General features: G+C 37.8%; 1 protein-coding gene across 1 annotated transcript; it reads left to right on the forward strand.

Moving 5' to 3' along the window:
• The first annotated feature begins 15,145 nt into the window (after window positions 1-15,145).
• On the forward strand, window positions 15,146-20,409 carry LOC119721487 (protein ALP1-like). Its single transcript, XM_038191566.1, has 2 exons — window positions 15,146-15,418; window positions 16,376-20,409. Exons 1-2 carry the CDS (start codon window positions 15,146-15,148, stop codon window positions 16,880-16,882), a joined length of 780 nt encoding a protein of 259 aa, XP_038047494.1. The 3' UTR covers window positions 16,883-20,409.
• The last annotated feature ends 1,836 nt before the right edge of the window (window positions 20,410-22,245 follow it).

Raw genomic sequence — 22,245 nt, forward strand, 5'->3', positions numbered from 1 at the left:
TGATCAATGAATGGGATTTATGCAGAAACACTATGTGATGGACATCTCATTTGAATTGTGTGGTTCTGAGAAAACTGGTTCTTGTCAGAATCACACAAATCACAATAGATATCGTTCACATGGTGTTTGATTTTAGCATAAACCTCTCATTCATTGAGCTCAGATGCAGTACTCAAAGAAACTACACAGAAGCTAGCAAATCTTTTGAAGAAAGAGTCTTGATCTACATATTTAACCCCCCACCCCCCCCCTCTCTCATTAAAAAACAATTCAAACAAGCCCACTCACCTGAACAATGTTGAAAACTGGCATGCACACTGATACTGATGCAAAGCACACTGGTGATAACTTTGAAAAAGATGTCGATTTGAGCCTCATGACTTCTATGTACAAACAAGTGGATACAAGAACGACATGTATGAGAATCTATTAGCTTCATTAAAAAATGAGAGTTAAAGGTTTGGATAATGGACATGATCAATGAATAGGATTTATGCAGAAACACTATGTGATTGATATTTCTTTTGAATTTTGTGGTTCTGAGAAAACTGGTTCTTCTCAGAATCACACAAATCACAAAGATATATCATTCAAATGTTTTTTTAGAGCAAATATCTTATTCATTGAGTTTAGATTCACTACCAAAAGAAACTATACACAAGCTAGCAAGTCTTTTGAAAGAAAGAGTCTTGAGCTACATGTATACTACCCACCCCATTCTCATCCCTTACAGCTCACTCACCTGAACAATGTTGAATACTGGCATGCACACTGATGCTGATGCAAAGCACACTGGTGATAACTTTGAGAAAAGATGTCGATTTCAGCCTGATGACTTCTATGTACAAACAAGTGGATACAAGAACGACATGTATAAGAATCTATTAGCTTCATTAAAAAAATGAGAGTTACAGGTTTGGATGGTGGACATGATCAATGAGCAAGCAAGTCTTAGTTTGTGAAAGTAAACCACAATGGATGTCAGAATATTCATCTGAAAAGGTGAAAAGATGACACCACTTAGAAGCTTGTACTCCCACTACTCTTCATGCAAAGATTAGCTTGTCAAAAAAGAATATATACTTTACAGTTATTCATTAGTTATTGCAATTACACGTACATTAATTTCTTGGGGGAAAATGTTATGTGATACAAATGATGATTATTCACTAAACTATTGCTAGTAAGTTGAGATGTAGAGTTCTGAAGACGTTTGAATCTTGATCTTTCAAGATAATGTTTGACAATATCTTCAATAAAATTGCTCAAATTATATAGTTATAAAAATTGCTTCATTCTGACATAAACGTGGTCAATCAATGTGCCGTTTTCTGTTGTTTCATCATTAACACACTGTCTATTACCATAATCTTGCATTAACTTTTCAATCTGTGAACAGTCTTTCAGAATGTCTTCATTAAGATCGCCCATTACAATGCATCTATTGGACACTTTATGAAGTTCACTCAGCAAAATTTTAAGATAGTCAACAAATTCGTTCATCAAATATGAAGCCGGACGAAATTACTGCCACACAGTATGACATATGACTTATTATCTGAAATGCAATATGCTCTAGATTCTGAACAGGAAGAGTCAGTCTGTTAAATGTTCTGTTCTTTCTACCAAATACTGCTACACCTCCACGACATTGCTGCTTTAACGTTTGTGTTAGTTTACTTGTATTATCATATGAAGCACTTCTGATCAGGGGCGGCGGAACGTGGGGGCTGGGGGGGGGGCGTTTGCCCCCCCCCCCCAGATTTTCCCAAGTGCCCCTTTAGCGGCCATAAAATGTGCCCCCTCGAGCATTAAAGTGCCCCCTCGAGACTGAGAAAAATGCCCTTAAAGTATCTTACTATTTCTTAGAAGTAACCATTTGCCAATAATGGTATTGATATTTGTGATATAAACGAGGAATATGAAAACCAAGTCCCAAAACCCATACAATACGCCCTGAAAATGGGCACATAATGCATATTTAGCATATAATGATTGGTTTTGTAGAGCAGCGCCCCCTATGTTGGAAGATGGTACCAGGCCCCCCCCCCCCTCCCACTATTTGATTTTACGGAGGCCAAGTGTCCGGTGAAAAAAACGTGTCGACATTTCAGCACGGGTTTGCAAGTGCCCCTTTTGGGTGATGCCCACCCCCCCCCCCCCCCCCCCCCCCCCCCAGTTTCAAACCCGTTCCGCCGCCGCTGCTTCTGATCTGATGATAGCATTTGAATTCAGTTAATTGTATGTCGGAGTATTCCTCATTATCGATCCATGTCTCAGTGAGACACATAAAATCAGATTTCATCATTTCATGATTACTTTTTAGGTCCATTTGATGTTCCTTCAATCCTTGAATATTATGCATCATGATTACAGTCTTGTTTGATTTCTCTTGTCTTGTACATTCTTCACCATCAATAAATTCTGGCATACTCTTTAATGATTCCCAAACTGCCTTGTTACAGTAGATATATTTTTCATCAAACCCTTGAATCACAAGTCCATGCATTGATGTGACTCTACTCAGTGCAACATAAGCTTGTCCAGCTGAAGATGTACGTTCAAGTGAAACAACTGCTCTATCTGTTGTCATTCCTTGCACTTTGTGAACTGTGCATGCCCAGGATAATTTTAAGGGAAACTGTTGTCTAACACACCGCTTAGTCACACTTTCCTCTTCCTTCTGAATTGGAACTGTGTCTTTGCCATTGGATGATTTGTATTTTCTTTTCTACTAAGTTCCAACATCCTTACTATCAAACTCAACTTCAATCAACTTTGGCCAAGATTCATCAGCCAACATAATAATTGCACGTACAGTGCCAAAGACTCCATTCACAAGTCCATCTGATACAAAAATGTTCTTAGTTAACATTACTCTACCACCAACACCCATGCACAATGATTCAGGCAAGTTTGTATATGTCGATTTCTTAGGAACTTTTACCCTTCCTTTCTGATTACCATCTTTCTGAACATCTTTAGCAACAATACATGTACAATCATAACACTTTGCAAATAGTGTTTGGGTATTGTATTCATCCACTTGTTTGTTACATGGGTAGATATGTCATGCATCATTCCAATCTTCTTCAGTTTCACAGGACTTCAACAATGTTACATCTTCTTCTGACAACTAATCCTTCTTACTTTTGACTCGTAACCTATTCAGTACTTCTGCAAACTGTACATCATCTTTTTGTCGCATGATTTCATTTAGCTCTACTTTCTTGAAAACATCATTCCACAGATCTACTGGGAGTGCTCTCTGATACAATGCTTTTCCTTTGACTGGAGGCAACTGATAAAAATCTCCAACAGGTAAAATACTAATGTTACCGAAAGGATTTATGACTACATGTTTGTTTTATCTGACGCAGACGTCCATGTATGTAGCACAAAATCTTGTGATCAACCATCGATATTTCATCTATAATCAAGATTTGAAGATCTTGTAACACATTCCTTAGCGTACTCAATTTCTCTTCTCCTAGTGGTTGACATGGTAATCTCGCATCAACCGGGATTGAAAGAGCACTGTGAATTACTGAATTGTACTACCATTGACATGAAATGCAGCAACTCCTGTAGGCGCAACTATCAAAACTGACATTTTGTCAGGATTCTGAACCATTCTAGCAAAAAGTCGTGTAGCTTCGTAATGAACTGACTTTATTAAGTGGCTTTTCCCAGTTCCAGCTCCACCTGTCACAAATACATGAAATGGTTCAGGATTTTTCCCATTTATTTTTTGTAAGCACCAATTACGAATCTTATTAAAGACCTGTCTCTGCTCTACGTTCAATGATCTTAATAAATTTAGTGCTTCTTGCTTTGATATTTTTGCTGGATGTGGTTCAATACTACATATTTTTTCTACCATTGCATCAGCTTGCAAATCAGGGATATCAAATTCATTGTCTTCCTCTGATACTTCTTCACGTTCTGCTTCACACTCAAGTCTCTCTTGCTCAGCCTTAGGACAAATCAAAGCCCATGCATCTTCCTGAAGACCAAATTTTTCAGATACTGTTCTGCCGCTTCAAGAGACTCAACATTTTTTTCATATATGGAGCGGTTACTTTCAAGAATGTACCTCACAGATTTCAATTGACCATTAAGATTTACTGCACCATTTTTATAAAATTCTGCAAATGTTTCAAACTGAGGTGCACATCTGCACGATATGGAAGAAACCACTGCAAATTACTTTGGTAATATTTCTCAGGATATTTACTCTCTGAAAATCTAGGGTATCTTATCACTGCAGTTCAGTTTTACTGCGTTTCTGTATGTGACCCAAACCATCTTTCAGTTCATACACTGGTGATTTGTTTTTCTTGTTAGTGTTTGCATTATATATTATCCTGTATTCTGAGCAAAATGTGGCAAGGCACATCACATTAAATTCATCAAGATCTGGTCTTGCTTTATAGCGATCAACTTTATTAGCCATGAATATGTCACTGTCATCATCTGCAGATCTATTCTGAATTACACTTAACGGCAAGCTCATTCTGACAGAATTGTCACCAACAGGTATAAAGTCGACTTTTCTTGAACCCTCTTTCAATCTAAGACCACATACACGAAACACTGCTTCCTGGGCTGATACTTCACGATTATGCAGATACACAGAACCAATTTCCCTCATACTCTGTCTTGCATCTAGATTACCCTTCTCTGCCTCTTTCTGTGTGTTTGCTAATAACTGTCCCATTTCACGCTCAGATTTAGACATATATGACACAACATAAGCAGCACAGGTGTATGCATCAATGATGAACTGAATATCCATATTAGCATTCCAACATCTTATCAAATCAGGATTGTACAGATTGACCCATACATCTTGCGGTTCTCTTTTTATGACAATAGTAGGTTTGTTGCTCAATGTATTGTTAGCCTTTTCAAAATCATCCTGTGTAATATTAATTCTTTCAAACAACTCTATAGTTGACAAAAGCTGGTTTTCTTCATTATGTACTGCATCCCAAACTGACTTCAGTAACTCCTTTGCATCTGTATGCTTCTTTTCATCACAATGATTGTTTGGATAATTATTCACATTATTATCATCAACATCATTATCATCATCATCACCATAATCATCATCATTAGTATGATTCTCATCGTCGTTGTCATCATTATGCATTGGGTCTGGCTTAGTAACGAATGTGCTATTGGATGGTGGTCTTGGAAAATTAAATCTACACTCAGTTCCTTTCTTTTTACATGACTTAGAATGCTTCTTGCTATGTAGCTGCACGTGACTCACTATGTCATTCAGTTCTGTGTCCTCCTCCTTAGATGGCAATTTGCAACTGACATATGAATCAATGAATTGAATGACGTCTTCATCGCTATCATATCCCAATCTTGGTGCATTCTCAATCCAAAATAGACAGTGAGCATGCGGCGATCCTCTTTGCTGAAATTCAACTCTATAAAAATAATCCTTGACTTTGCCAATAGGCTGAGCTCTGGACATGAGGACATCTTTCAAGAATGAATGGAATCTCTTGTCAAACATTCTAGCTGCAGTCACAGGGTTACTTCGCAATAATTTACATTTCTCATTCCAATCCAAATCTTCAATATCTCTAGAATCACCCTGTTGCCTCAATATTGTGTTTATGATTTCACACCATCTCATATCAGCTGCAGAAAATGAGCAAAACCATGTAGGTATTCCAAGTTGCCTAATCATAGCCATGACATCTTTTTGAGTTGCTTGCCAGTATGGGGGTGTACCTCTGATTTGTTTCAAGAACCTATAACCACTATCAGACTGTAAAATATCTCTCAGTTGATCTTCATCTTTAATCATGCTAGCATTTACACCTTCAGCACAGTGTACTTTGCCTGAACTCTGACACATTGCAATTGAAACTTTTGACATTACTTGTTGGATTTCTGACAGATACTGAGCATAGAAAATGTACTGAATATTTCTTGCAAATCTATTATCTGCATTCATTAACCTATTATGAAAATATCTAGACAGACTCAATTTCACATCACGATCATCACTGAAAATAGGGGTGCCTGTTGGAAATAATGCTGGAAAACATATGGCCTCATTAGCTTTCTCCATTAACACTCTGACTGGGGTATTTCGTTCACAAGGAGAAACACACATTATATCGTCAAAATCTTGATCCAAAGCATCTTGAGCAATGTTAACTGGCTGCAAACATGTATCGTAAACAATGCCTGTCAGACGTTCTTCATCTGTGTCCACATCAGTGTCTTCATCACTTTCACTTGAATTATTAGATTAATCCTCTTCTTGGTTTTCATGTTCATCTTTCAAAAGATTGTCCCATTCACAGTTAATCTCAATTGCACTATACGATTCATTATGCTCCTTTAGATAACGTAGTGCACGCTCAACATGTTTTTCTTTGCTGACATATTGATACTGATAATATCCTTTGAATGACAATTTTCTCTTCAACTTAACTTTGATTAACTGATTGTTATTTCCACATCTAGGTAATGATGTTACTGTTTCTGAAATATTTGATGGTACACATACAACTGGCCCATGCACAGCATTCTGACTTCCTCTGGGTAAAGCCATCATTTTTCATAAATGCTACATTAATTGCAATCAGATGTTCCTCCAATGTATTCAAACAGCTCAATTCCTCAGGGATCTCTTCCAATGCCAAATTGTTTGCACAAACTTCTGCTGGTATCTTATTCTGAAGCAATTTTCTATGACATGTAAAGCAAATCCACAAACTTGATCTACTTGATTTTGACACACGACACGTATCACCACAGTTTCTGTTGGCTTCACATGTATGCAAAAACTTACCAGATATGCTATCAACACATTTATATTTGTCTTGATTACACTTTACCACCTGCTTTCGAAAAAGGAGTTTATGACAAACTGCACATATGTATTCAGGTCCTAATGATACATCTTGCCTCAGATTTCATATTACATTGCTCATAATACGTTGACTTGATCTCTTTCTATTTGCTCGTTGATTACTCCTTTGCTTCATATTCTCACGATAACGCTGATCCCTGTGATATTTAGCTTTCTGAAAATTTATCAGTTTCATCCTATATAATTTGTTCAAAGAGTACTTCTTTTTAATAGATTTAATAAGAGCATTTCTGTAGGATAAATCACTATGGTACTTCTTTTTCATAGATTTAATGAGATCATTTCTATATGATACATCACTGTGGTACTTCTCTTTCAAAGATTTAATAAGGCCATTTCTATATGATACATCACTGTGGTACTTCTTTTTCATATATTTTATAAGACCATTTCTATATGATATATCATTGTGGTATTTTTTTTTGCAGTATTAATCTTTTGTTGTTTATACACTTTGTTCTCATGGTATTTTTGCCTCATGGCTCCAGTAATCTTTGCTGCATTCTCTCTGTACCTTTTTTTGCCATACTCAATAGCACCTTGTCTGTATTCCACACATTTATGGTATTTTTCTTTCTTTGCACACTCCTTTTTCTCCCTGCAGTCACTCTTTACTTTGTGTTTTTGTACATGCTCTTCATTTTGTTCATCTTTCTTTCTTTGATATCTTTTTCTTTGACGGTCTCTATCAGAATTTTGCCTCATCCTTAAGTTTGCACGTTTACGTCTCTTTGAAGTTTTCAACACTGGTGTTTTGGATGAATTTCTATCATGCTTCTCATTGTTGTCTAGAACCTTTCTTCTGAACCCACGTACACTTGTCACTAAATCGTAATGTATTTGATTCTTGTGATACAAATAAATTCCTGACTTTATACAACTACCGGTATCAGTATTACTGGCTGGACATATATATCTATTTGAAAATAAATACCACTTATTAACATCATCATACGTATAAATACCGACATTCAACATGTTAGCTGTTACAATGATTTCGACCTCAGTAGCCCAGTACCATGGTAACACAGTCGCTCCCTCATTACATAGTCTTCCACTGTTGTATAACCTTCACGTAAATATCCCTTGAACAAAGCTGCATTCTCCAACAAATGATGAACAATAGCCAATCTCAGTAACATATGATTATCTTCAGTCCCTGATATAGCATAACTAATAGCTCTGTAGAAACAGTTACCATCACCTTGGATTGTCTTTATAGAATCAGGTTTACTCAACTGCTCACATCTCACGGGAATTTCATGAGCATCTAGACAAAGTGTTGTCAGACCATATTTTTGACACAATGCAATCTTATGGTCATAATCTAATGGAACAAATTTCAAATTGACTGGTTGATAATTAGATTGTATAATTTCTACATCACGTTCACTCTGTTCTTTTCTTTGTACATTACTACAAGATGGTTCACTGCTTCCACTGACAGTTTCACCATCATTACAGATACTGACATCATCTACCCAGACAGTAACACCTGTAATTTCAAACTGTTCATTGTCACTGACATTCATAGACTTTCCAAGTTCAGTACAATACCTGCACACACCTTGCAATGATGACAAACATTTGAGCAAGCTTCTGCCTTCACTGTGCTGATGTCCATGCTGATTTCTAGAATGTGAATCAAAAATGTAATACATTCCATCTTTAGCAATTACTGCAAATGTGTTGCCTTTGAAACAAATGAAACAGGCCCAGTATTTCTGAATTGTCTGCTCTACTGCCCTACTCAACGGAATCATATTGAACTCAGTCAGATGTCCTTCTTCTGCAAAAGTGCCAGAAACAGATTCAGCAATCTTCATGTGGAAACATTTACCAAATGCATCTATCTTATCAGGCAACTCACTGATTAACAAATATTCATTCATCATTGTAGAGCTCCGAGACAAACAACAGACTGTACAATTCATTCCCAGTATTCAACACAAAGTCCACGTCTTTGCAACTCCACATATTTAACGGCTTAATTCGGCTATAGAGGATTCCACACAAGCTCATACAAACACATTGTCTTCCAGCCAGTTCCGCAAATCTGAGATCACCTTGATGGAAGCTACCTTGAATACATCTGATTTCTTTAGTCTCATTAATCTGTTGATTGTCTTTACAAGAGCAACTGTGTTTACTACTACATGTACATACATGTATTTTGGCTCTGAGTTATTGCTTGTCACAATCTTGTGCTAAATCTTCCATGTTGTCTCCAGCTTTTCTTTTGGACTTAATTTTCTCAACACTGTTCTTTTCATTCTGTATGAACACTCGCTCTTTCCTTCTACTTTTGCCATTAACATCTCTACTTTTCCTTGCAGACTGACCTCTTGTCCTCTGTACATTGTCTTGATTTTCCTCATTCTTATCCTTTCCACTACTACAACTAATCTCAGCATTACTTTTCTTGCTGCGTAAAAAATAACCTCCAGTCTGCTGAACAATGCAACATCTTTCACCTGTATTTAATTATGCATGTTTGCAGTCCATGTTATCTACATGCTCAATTTTTTCATTGCCTGCATGTTCCTTCTTTTCCATGTACAGTTGAAACTTCAATGTGCTCTTGCGTGCTAGAAACACATTCAGTGCATGACTCAACAGCTGCTTCCTCCATTTACACTTCAGATGATGGCATCTCAAATTTGTTCTCATCTGTCGGAATGCCAAGATCATACAACAAAGAGTCATTGTAGGTACACCTCTCACATTTTAGACACAGCCATGCTACGGATTTGCTTGCAAGCACAGACTGAATGTTTGCAAATCCCATACAATTGACATAATAGTAGATTTTACAAGTATCACACTTTACAACTTGATCGTGTTCACTAGCCACTTGATCACACAACCAACATTGCTTGACTTGTACTTCGTTTACAGAACGAATCACATCCGTAACTGCTGACTTCTCAACACTACGTCTCTTGTGAAGTTTCCTTCCTATATTCCCATTTAGTCCATCTGAACATTAACTTCTCTTCAACAAGACCTGTTCATTCTTATGTTTGATCGACTTCCTTTTTTGGCATTGCTCTTTATTTTTCATTTTCTTGATAACATAAGACAGACTTCTTTTTGTGTGACTCTGCATACTCTTTTGTGTTTTCTCATGGTTCCTCCTCTCTTCCTTACTCATACACTGTTCAGTCGACCTTGCCATTCCTTAACCTATGCAATGCTTGTCTTCGTTCACATCTTCTGATTTTCTTTCTGTTCGGTTTTGACACCCTCTTTGTCTCTTTGTTATACTCTACAATACAATCCAATATCTGATGTCTACTGCAGCATGTTTGCCCACTGGCCTTCAACCTCTGCACTGCTTTCTGCTGTTTCAATTTCTTTTTGGTCATTTTGTTGATTCTCCACTTCTTCCATCGATTCACATGTCTTTCAACATCTGCCACAGGAACAAACATGTACACAGGTTCTGATTCACACACATGTTCAGCATTAGACTCAAGCATGCCTGTACGTTCTTGTATGAACTCAATGATACACAATGGGATTGCATTTTGTCCACACTTTGATTCTTGTTGGAAATTTGGTTTCCACACATCCCCTGATATAAATCTTGAGTTTACCTTGAAAACATTAACTGACTTCAACTTTGTCATCTTTGGCTACAAATTGACAATCAACTTCAGTTTTGTAATCTTTAGCTCAGAATTGATAATCAGCTTCAGCAAGTAATCGTTGCCTTTGAATTGGCAATCAACTTCAGCAAGTACTCTTTGCCTTTGAATTCGCAATCAACTTCAGCAAGTAATCTTTGCCTTTGATCCGGCAATCAACTTCAGCAAGTAATCTTTGCCTTAGAATTGGCAATCAACTTCAGCAAGTACTCTTTGCCTTAGAATTGGCAATCAACTTCAGCAAGTTATCTTTGCCTTTGAATTCGCAATCAACTTCAGCAAGTAATCTTTGCCTTTGATCCGGCAATCAACTTCAGCAGGTAATCTTTGCCTTAGAATTGGCAATCAACTTCAGCAAGTACTCTTTGCCTTTGAATTCGCAATCAACTTCAGCAAGTAATCTTTGCCTTTGATCCGGCAATCAACTTCAGCAGGTAATCCTTGCCTTAGAATTGGCAATCAACTTCAGCAAGTTATCTTTGCCTTTGAATTGGCAATCAACGTCAGCAAGTAATCTTTGCCTTTGAATTGGCAATCAATCTCAGCAAGTAATCTTTGTCTTTGAATTGGCAATCAACTTCAGCAAGTAATCTTTGCCTTTGAATTGGCAATCAACTTCAGCAAGTAATCTTTGCCTTTGAATTGGCTATCAACTTCAGCAAGTTATCTTTGCCTTTGAATTCGCAATCAACTTCATCAAGTAATCTTTGCCTTTGAATTGGCAATCAACTTCAGCAAGTAATCTTTGTCTTTGAATTGGCAATCAACTTCAGCAAGTAATCTTTGCCTTTGAATTGGCAATCAACTTCAGCAAGTAATCTTTGCCTTTGATCTGGCAATCAACTTCAGCAAGTAATCTTTGCCTTAGAATTGGCAATCAACTTCAGCAATTAATCTTTGCCTTTGAATTGGCAATCAACTTCAGCAAGTAATCTTTGCCTTTAAATTGGCAATCAACTTCAGCATGTAATCTTTGCCTTTGAATTGGCAATCAACTTCAGCTTTGTAACTTTAGAATAAAATAGCTTTAACACAGAACATGTTTAGCTCACAAAAAACAACTTCAGCTCACATATAACAACTTCAGCTCACATATAACAACTTCAGCTCACATATAACAACTTTAGCTTACATGTAACAACTTTTATTCATATGATATTTAGGAGATGAAATGTTGGAGTGAATGTGGAATGAACTGAACACATTAACTAAGGAACGAAATGAGATGACAGGGCAGGGTTAATGGGACAGACACACTGGACTAACTGCACAAAAACAGACCAGAAGGAACTTGATGTCTTGGATGGTGTCACGACACTCTTCATTTCTGAAAACAAAATAAGAAGACAAAATACATTTGTAAATGAAGTATGCATACAGTTAGGGTAACAACTAGTGTGTAAGAACCGCAATACAATTCTTCACAAAATTGCCTTTTGTCTTGCACAACATGCAGATTTGTGTAATACTCAAGATTTTAAAAGACACATGATCAACTAGAATCAAAAGACATTTGCCTTTTTCAGGTGACTTAACTACATAATGTACAGTCACACTCTTTTTTTTTGGGGGGGGGGCGATGTGGGCTTCAGGAGTATGTACATTTTTGAAAAGGAGGGGAAAGAACTGAAGACAAACCATATATGTATTGTTCAACCATTTTGTGCCAGAACATACTCATGACTCGTGAACATCTGTCTGTGGAGGGCATACACACCCCTCCCCCCACCATAGTTATGTAATTGATGTTATCTTCCACATGATCACATGCACTCGAATGCAAATATCACATGCAAACATGTGTCGAACACAAAGGTAAAGCAGGTTGAAAAATGCATACAGCATACACATCTGAATCCGTACGCGATCATGCCACACTTTACACAACATACAGATCTTCAGACTTTTGGCATCATGCTAAAGGAGCTTATATAGATTGTAAATACTTTATTGTATTTGTAAAGGGCACTTTATTTTGTTTATAGTCAATCCTTAATTTGTGAAAAATACCATTGAAGTAGTAACACTTTAGTTGTCACCCTATTTCTAAATGTTGAACGTCAATAAGCATAAGAGTCTGACGTCTGACAAATGATGTACCAAAGAATTTAGTACACCACTTTGTAAATTGATCATCTAATGCAACACATCATATATGTATAAATTGACCACAGCAATCCACAAAATTAATAATTAACATAGACTGCTTTAACAATACTGCCTTCTTTGTAGTCACCTAATACTCTTTGGGGCATTTCAATACAGTTGTATGCCGCTGTAACCATATTGAGACAACTGAAATGCCACAAAAGACTAGGGCCTACCAAGTAACCACATTCCTCAAAGATAACACAATACGATCAAACCATCTGGAGAAAAGATGTTCAACAAAATCACTTCCATGAAATTTCACTTAATAAGTTTTCACTGACTACAACATCCAATTCAAAGTAGATCATGTCAGTTCATAGCAAACATGCATGCAACATGGAGGTAGGAAACATAGATCGTTATGCAGGAAATGTAAGTCGGTCAGTTTATCCAAAAGATTGCACTAACAACAGCCATGACAGCCTCAGGTCATATACTCCGAACAATTTCACTTTTATAGCTCCATGCCTACACTAGTACTCCGATTTCTTTTCATTCACTACTTTTTGACCTACAAAACACCACTCTGTGAGTCTGTGAGTTTGTGTATATCTTCCAATAAAAAGATGTTAACACAAAGATCTCATCATATTCATGTCGTGATGACTTCACCTCAATTTTGTCAACTTTTCGTGAAACACATGCCCCCCATATCATCCCAGTATAGTTAACAACACTTAAAAAGTGGAGTATTTGAGCCACATGGGTACACCCGTCCTGGGCCACGATACACCATGGATACACATAGACCCGGCCGCGTAATTTTTTTTCCTAGGAGGGTTAGGGGCAATGTCATGAATAATTCAGTTTTTCCTTTGAATCATTGCAAGACTTAGGTTCTCGTTCTATTTTCCCCTTAATTTGAAATTATCTCAGTAATAAATTTGAAGAAGAAAAATAGCTGGTGAAAATGAGCAGCGACGACGTGGATTCGAACCAGGGATCTTTGTATCCATAAGCTCATCTCGCTATCCACTAGGCTACTGTGTGGTAGCTCGACGACAACCGTTCTTTAAAATGCTTTAATGTATTGTAACTAGTTGAGTAACTAACAACAATGCTGTTGATGTCATTGTCCGTTCTCATGGATAAAAATGAATTATTCATAAAAGAACCAGACAAGTTCGCCAAAGGAATGCAGATAAATACCTTGTGGGAGCAACTATAGAATGCAGGGCCACGCCGGAGCAAGGTTTTTTTATTCTGCTTGGAGGCGTGGATCGAGGTCGGCGATGTGGGGATAGGAGTAATAGGTTGACAATATAATAATATGCAAACCTGCAAAAAGTGCTAAGTACAGCGAATGCACTTGTCTTCTAAGCTTCTCATGAAGGATCGGAAGGGAGGGCGCGCTTGTAAATGTGTCGGGGCACGGAGTCGCGGAGGCGCGGAGTCGTGGAGTCGCGGAGTCGCGGAGACGCGGGGCACTGGAGTCGCGGAGGCGCGGAGTCTAGTCGCGGAGTCGCAGAGACACGCGCCGATAGAGGGCGCAATTCTCGGCGGTATTTTTTTGAGAACGAAGCATCCATATCCATTTTAAATGGGCTCTCAAAGGAAGGGAGGAGGGCGACGGGGCACTGGAGTCGCGGAGGCGCGGAGGCGCGGAGTCTTGGAGTCTTGGAGTCGCGGAGACGCGGGGCACTGGAGTCGCGGAGGCGCGGAGTCGCGGAGTCGCGGAGTCGCAGAGACACGCGCCGATAGAGGGCGCAATTCTCGGCGGTATTTTTTTGAGAACGAAGCATCCATATTCATTTTAAATAGGCTCGCAAAGGAAGGGAGGAGGGCGACGGGGCACTGGAGTCGCGGAGTCGCGGAGGCGCGGAGTCGTGGAGTCTTGGAGTCGCGGAGACGCGGGGCACTGGAGTCGCGGAGGCGCGGAGTCGCGGAGTCGCAGGTCGAGTTCGGGCGACCGCGTTCTCGGCTGTTCGTGAACAGCGGAGTTTTGTTCCCGGACTACCCGCCCGAACGACCCGAACAATGAAGAGCGCCATCATGGCAACAACAAATCTCTCATGATGGTATTTAAAGATGGCTGCCGTTTGTTTATAAACATGTTCCGCGAGGTGTGTTTGAGTTTGAGGCGGTGTCAGTCACTGTCAGAATGGCAGAATTAGCTATCGTTCTACATGATTTAATGTTTGAATTTGATGATGACGAAGCACTTGATGGAGATAACGATTTTCCTTCATATATCCTGGCATTCGTAAACCAGAAGAGAGAGAAAGTACCAAGAATTGAGGGATTCGTTGAAACAGTCGTGCCACAGTACACCTCCTGGGACTTTAAATATCATTTTAGAATAAGTCGTGTCACATTTGAAAGATTGCTTGGTGAAGTGGGACCTGAACTTTACCGTGATTATTGCGGAGGAAATACTCCACTTCTGCCTGACAAGCAATGTCTGACCTTCCTGTGGTATGCCTGTAACCAAAGTAGCATGAGAGGTGTAAGCCATATGTTTGGGTTGTCCAAGTCAACCGTTCACTCATGCATTCACAAAGTTGCAGCAACTATATCCAGTAGACGGCATAGTGTGATAAGATGGCCTGACCAAACAAGACAAGCTCATATTGCTGAAGGGTTTGCTGGGGAAAGCTGCCTTCGTGGCATCGTTGGTGTGATCGATGGGACCCACATCAGAATTATCAACATTCTGAATGGTCAACCTGATTATATAAATCGAAAATCCTATCCATCCGTCCAGCTTCAGGTTAGTCATGTTTAAATTAATACTGCTCTGATCGCTTTAATTAGTTGACTACTGTTTCTGTATTTTGAAATACAATGCACATGTTGATACTTATCTCTTTTGGCAGAAAATAAATACAACTGTTTTTCCAAAAGATAAATGACGTAGTGCCAGGATCACGACCATTTGTGGGCCCACTTATGATAATTTATGCTGGGTTATATAGCGTCATTGGAGCTTATGATGAATTATGCATACCCGCACGCATATGATTTTTGCTGAAAGGCGTTATACATGCATAGTTTAAAATTACCACTGTTGTCGAATCACCGCTGTAGGGTACTACATGGGATTACAATTCCAATGGTGCGAGTTCGATCCCCATTGGGGTTTTAGCGGCTTGGAGGATTTTTTTTTCAAGGGAAGGTAAAGTCCGTGAACCTGACTTGCAACTGTACGCGGTTATGTGCGTAATTCATAAGTTCCGATGACACTAGACCTAACCCAGCATAAATTATCATAAGTGGGCCCACAAACAGTCGTGGTGTTGAGCGCAATTTTGAAAGACACGTAGTTTATAAATTTGCGCGCACAAATTTCAAAAATTGTGCGCGGTGATTAATTTTGTTCAAGTTTGCGCGCGCAAACTTAAATTGCGCGATGCGATCAACAACTGAGGCAAATACTGACACAAACTACATTAAAATTAAAAAGGCAACAAATGAAAAGAAAAGATTTCAAATGAAGATTGTGCATTTCTGGTGTCTTAAAGGAGATCCAACTGGTAGCTCTGTCATTTTGAATCAATAATTACCCAACGCATCTGTGCTTGTTGCTTGATATCTGTGCTGATTGTGCTTATTGTGCTCAGTCATGGGTTCAGAAAGCTGTATTCAGAAAATTCCCCCGTAAAATTGAAAATGATATGCTATATTATTTAACCCTTTGTGTTATGATATTTTCTCTATTTGTCTGCAGCTTGTAGTTGATGACATGATGCTAATAACGGATGCATATGTAGGATGGCCGGGATCAGTGCACGATGCACGGGTTTTCCGCAACTCTCCACTGTACCATGACGTTGAAGATGGACATAAATTGGCAGAGCATCAGTATCTCATAGGTGATACTGCCTACCCGCTCAGAAGCTGGCTGGTAACACCCTTCAAAGACAACGGACACCTGTCGCAGCAGCAACGCAGATTTAACAGGATGTTGTCTGGCAAACGCCAAGTTGTGGAAAGAGCCATAGGCCACCTAAAAGGCAGGTTCCGAAGATTGCGAGAGCTCATGTTCCATGACATAAGTCAGATATGCCAATTTATAATGGCTACATGTGTAATGCACAACTTGTGCGTGCTGTCTGATGACGATGTGAGCAGTTTCATCAACTTCGACGACCAAGATGACATGGAACTTGAGAATATCTTTGCAGATGCAACAGGTGGACATGTCAGGAGGAATGCTTTGGTTGCCCAGTGTTAGTGAGTTTGGAGTTTTCTCCTTAGATGGGTCTGTCCCGTAGAGCTATATTAGATTACTAGAGCGCTAACTCGACGTACAAAGTGATGCCTGCTGAGCGCATCCATGTTTGTACACAAACCTATGGGAAAACTCGAAATTTTGTACAGCTTTTGTATGGCTATGTGCATAAGAATGAGGAGTTCGCGCTCTAGTAATTTAATAAAGCTCTATGATCTGTCTTTGTCCACACTAAATGATACATTTTTGTGACACTGAGTTTGAATTTCCAACTGCAATATTTTGCCCTTCTTATTTTTATGCTTCTTACACCAGAAAGGTTAAGAAAATTTAAGCAATATTTAAGGAGCTATGGAAGGTTAATTGTGAAGGCATAATGTTTGTCACATGGACAAACACTTTTTTTCGACTCACCATTATTCAAAGCAGTATGAACCAAGTCCGATAATATTTGTTCCAGTATAATTAAGTGCCCACACTGTTAGTACATGTAGTTGGGCAATTCCGTATGAGAAACGACATTTTTCGGAAAATTTGTGAAGTACGAATTATGTAAGAAGTACAGTCTGAATCAATTATCTCAAAGCATAGGGCCTAGTTGACACTATAGATAACAAAATCCATTAAATTAGAGCCAAAATTTCTCTGAATTGTAATTCCGTTACCGTGGAATTGCCCATTTAGAGAACTTTCAAAGAAACAATCCTCTTTCTTAAGGAAGTATTTGGAAAACGGATGCCTTGAAAATAACGTTTGTTACCAGGACAGACAAGAAAATTTCAAATTAATTGTTTTGCTAATTGATGGAGACATTTTTAACAAAGAGAATAGTTAGGACACTGTACATGTACACCCACATTCATTTTTTCCAGACTAAAATGAGGAGCTTTATATTTCAACTTATTTCTCATCTGTAACATTTTCAGTACCCATGAATTGTTTTTTTTCCGCATGATAATGCCTATTTTACATAACTTGAAAAAGGACCCCCGAAAAATAAACTGGACATTTGTATCAAATTTCTCATTATTTCAACAACTAACAACCAAATCCTTTATTATGTACACTATATTTCTACTATTGTACGACTACTACTAGAATCATTGAAGCTTATTTCTTGACTGTTAACAAAGTTTAAATGAGAGCTATTTTTTATGTTGTGCAGTTGTATCATTTAGTGTGGACAGACCATAGAGCTATATTAAATTACTAGAGCGCGACCTCCTCATTCTTACGCGCGGAGATATTTTGAAGTTGTCTGGGCACAGACATTTTGAATTAATGTGCGTGTTTGTAGAACAATGAAATTAAATGGAGTGAATTTTGGAAGTGTACTCTAAATGCAACGCGCAAGTACAACATACGCGCGGCGCGTCATGATAGTTAAAAAGCGTCACAGCATAATTATCTGGAGCTGATCCGTGCATGTGTTTGCGTTGTTTGCGCAGAACAAAATGAAACGCTCACTTAGTGATTTTGTGTTTCTGTTTTGGGCTTTGATAACGCACCAGTATAGAATAAAAACGCAGATATGCACATAGCCATACAAAAGCTGTACAAAATTTCGAGTTTTCCCATAGGTTTGTGCACAAACATGGATGCGATCAGCAGGCATCACTTTGTACATCGAGTTAGCGCTCTAGTAATCTAATATAGCTCTACGGGACAGACTCAGATTCATCAGCAGTGTAAAGTTTGGAAATGGATAATAAAACTCCCCAAATTTTCCAATATACAGTGAAACACTGATATAACAGGGTCCTTCAGACTTTACAAAATTCCTTGTTATAACAGATATCTTGTATTAACAGTATTGAAAACAAAGAAAAACCACAGACTTGGGACCTAAAATTGTCCTTGTTATAAGCATGACGTTGTATTAACAGTGCTCTTCTTATCAGTCTTCAACTGTATTGGTTTCTTCTTTTTAGTGTTTTTTTCCACACACAAATCTGTAAGTCTTTTCAAGAGGGTAAAATATATCAACTTGAAAACTAGCATTATCATCAACCTTTATACCCAGTAACTTGTGCATGCAAGTGTGATGTCATGATGACACCATCAGTCATCAAGTTACAAAAAAGTTTAACTCAAACAATGACCGATTTCTTATAACTGTATTTGAGGGAACATGGTATGATACTCCTTATATCGGATCTGACAGATCTTGAGTGGGGGCTAAATATTGTTGTCTGACCCTTACATATACTTCCATGGTTAAACTCAAAGTTAAATGAATTTAAACTACTGAAAAGTTTGTATTCAAATAAGCAAATGTCTTTAAACCGGTCATGGTGTAAACTTTAAATCTGGTAGAAACCCAAAGTTTGGTGTGCATATTTTTGTGACATCACTGTGACATTATCAAATGTCAAATTACATTGTCAAAATTAAAAGAAACAATTTTAGCTATAACTATCAAACTGAATGAGACATCACTTCATATTTTCCGATCTGTTAAGCCTAATTTTAGGCAACATAGTTGATTCACAGACACATCAGATAACCTTTATGTCCATGATTACTGAAGTGCAACGATATATGAAAAAACATTTAAAATGGAGGTGAATTTCCCACACATTTACCAAAGTGGAGCTTGAACGCTTGAGAAAAAGTGTAAATTTGGAAAATGATGCGTTTCCCTTGTTTTTACGCCGTCATTCAGTAAACATGCAGAAGTATTATTTTACACAAATAATTGCACTACACTAGACTTTCCAGTCATTGGTGTGCAAATGCTAGAACGTCATCAAATCAGAAGTTACGTGCAAACTCATATGTAACATGTACGTTTTCATTGTTCTGATTTTCAGGAAGTTGCCGTTTGTCATATTTTATATCCAAAATAGTGACCTTAAAAATGTCAATTGTATCTGGATATTATACTCGTGTTGACTAACTTAAAATAACAGAGACCTGGTATGTGAGAAAATTTTGCAAATTTCTTACCAAATTCTTGTTTTATTTTGAAGGTTAATACCAACTCTAACAAGGCCAAAAACAGTTAATACAACTTCAGTTTGTAATAAACGTACATTAATTTTTTTTTTGAAAATTAATACCAACTCCAACAAGGCCAAAAACGGCTAGTACAACTTCAGTTTGTAATAAACAATTTTTTTCAACAGCATAAAAATTAGTGGGCATTTTTTTCACTATTACTGTAGGAAATCAATGTATGGAAACTTTTGGCTGATACAATTAATACAAATTAATTTATTATGTGATCTTGGTAGGGCAGCTAAAAGTATTTGTTATTTTTTATTGATTGTTTAATTACTTGTCTTTTGTTTTGACTGCTTTTATCTGTATTTCTTAATAACTTATGGAATTTTAATTGTACAGCGCTTTGTGATGTCTGTGTGACATGGAATGCATTTTTTTAAATAATATATTTTATTATTAGGCCTGTTTATTGTTATTTATTGTTACCCAAATTTTATGAAATTGTTTAAGGCTCAAAGCCAAATGACCTATTTGTAAGTATACAAGCATATTAAAGAACCAGAACAAAAAAAATGAACAGATAACATTTGTCTGTGTCCAAATGATTGATTCACAGTATTACTTGCCCCAAAGTAATAACTCAGAACCTATCAAAAAATGCAGTTATAGGTTTTCTTTAGCTGAGGAAAAACTAGGAGAAAAACTTTACCACCTACATTTTACAGGAAACACAACTTCTTGTGAGACTACAGCAATAAACCTACTTTATAACAATACACACTTCATTTGACCAAGAGCAAAGGTACAAATGTACTGATAGAATTGTATATTGTGAATAATGTTATAATTTTCAAAGATGGAAAGGGAACATATAATCAGATGAAACTATACAAGCTCTGCCATATTTATTATATGAAGTTTAATTAGCTGTTTCGGTGTACACACCGAAACAGCTCTTGTTTTTGTTATTTTTTTTTTTTTCTCTTTTTTTTTTTCTTCTTCCACTTTTTTTCCCATAGGATAACACGTGTTTTCGTTCTACAAGGCACTTTTGGACTTTTTTCAAATCCGATCGACTTCAAACCTGGCACACACTTAGACCAACATCTGAAGATGTATGCCGAAACTTTTCGTCATCATGACGTCATCACGTGTCACGTGACGTCATCCTTAAGGAGCATACTTTAAGGCCCTATATCTACAGAACCGGAAGTCCGATTTGGTTCAAACTTGGTATGCAAGTGTTCCGGGACGTGTTATAGACGAAAATTGCAGTGACGTCATGATGACGTCATCGTGTGATTTTATATAAATTATTCAATTTTTGGACCTTTTACTCATATCTCATGAACGGAATGTGGTAAATTCGAAATTCTTTTTGTAACAGGTTTGTTAGGTCATAGATAGATGCACAAAATTTCGTAAAATGTGTGACGTCATCATGACGTCATCAAAAACGTGATTTTTTGATTCACATATAAGGGTATGTCCGATCGTTATGAAACTTGGTGGGTAGGTAGGTATAGATAACAGCATTCAAAATCTGAAGTGACATCATCATGACGTCATCATCTGATTTTTTATGAATTTTTCAAATTTTAATATTTATTCATAAATACCTCAGACAGTTTAGCCATTCCTATTGGTCGAGAGCCTGTCACGTGGCCGGTATTAAACGGATGATAAAGACATGGCTAGCTGGTCTTAAACACTTTTCCAGTTACAATAAAATGTGGACTCCTAAAAATCCAGTGCCTCTTATCGTTTCATTGGTTGAACGTTCACAATCCTCGCGTAGACATGCGCAACACTACCAGGGAGTTAGAATTTTATAGTTCTAAATTCAAAACGCAACGCGCCAGGTGCGTTCTGCGCGACATCGCATAGAACATGATACGCGCGCGTCAATCTCCATAAAAGGGTTGTTTTCATCTTACTCGCCAGCTGAACACTCCATTATTTTGCAGGAGGGATGATTCAAAAGCATAAAGTGAATTTGTTGAACAAAATCGGGATGTTTTGAACGAATTATATGATTTTTTTTTACCGAAAAGGTATTTATGAATGGGAATAAATATGTACTCCGTCGGTATTTATCACTCTGTTTAATACCACTTAGAGTCTGGGTGCTGATAATTACCCTCGCCTCCGGCTCGGGTAATTATCAGCACCCAGACTCTAAGTGGTATTAAACAGAGTGATAAAAACCTCCGGAGCACACATTTATTCCCTTAATCAAATTTTGCAAAAAATGTATAAAATACGGTCCGATCGACTTCAAACCTGGCACACACTTGGACCACCATCTGAAGATTCAGGTCGAATCATGACGGCATCATGACGTCATCACGTGTCACTTGACATCATCCTAAATCTGCATAGTTTAAGTCACTATATCTAGAGAACCTGAGGTCCGATTG

Source organism: Patiria miniata, unplaced genomic scaffold (genome assembly GCF_015706575.1).
Source record: "Patiria miniata isolate m_02_andy unplaced genomic scaffold, ASM1570657v1 HiC_scaffold_13, whole genome shotgun sequence".
Lineage (NCBI taxonomy): Eukaryota > Metazoa > Echinodermata > Asteroidea > Valvatida > Asterinidae > Patiria > Patiria miniata.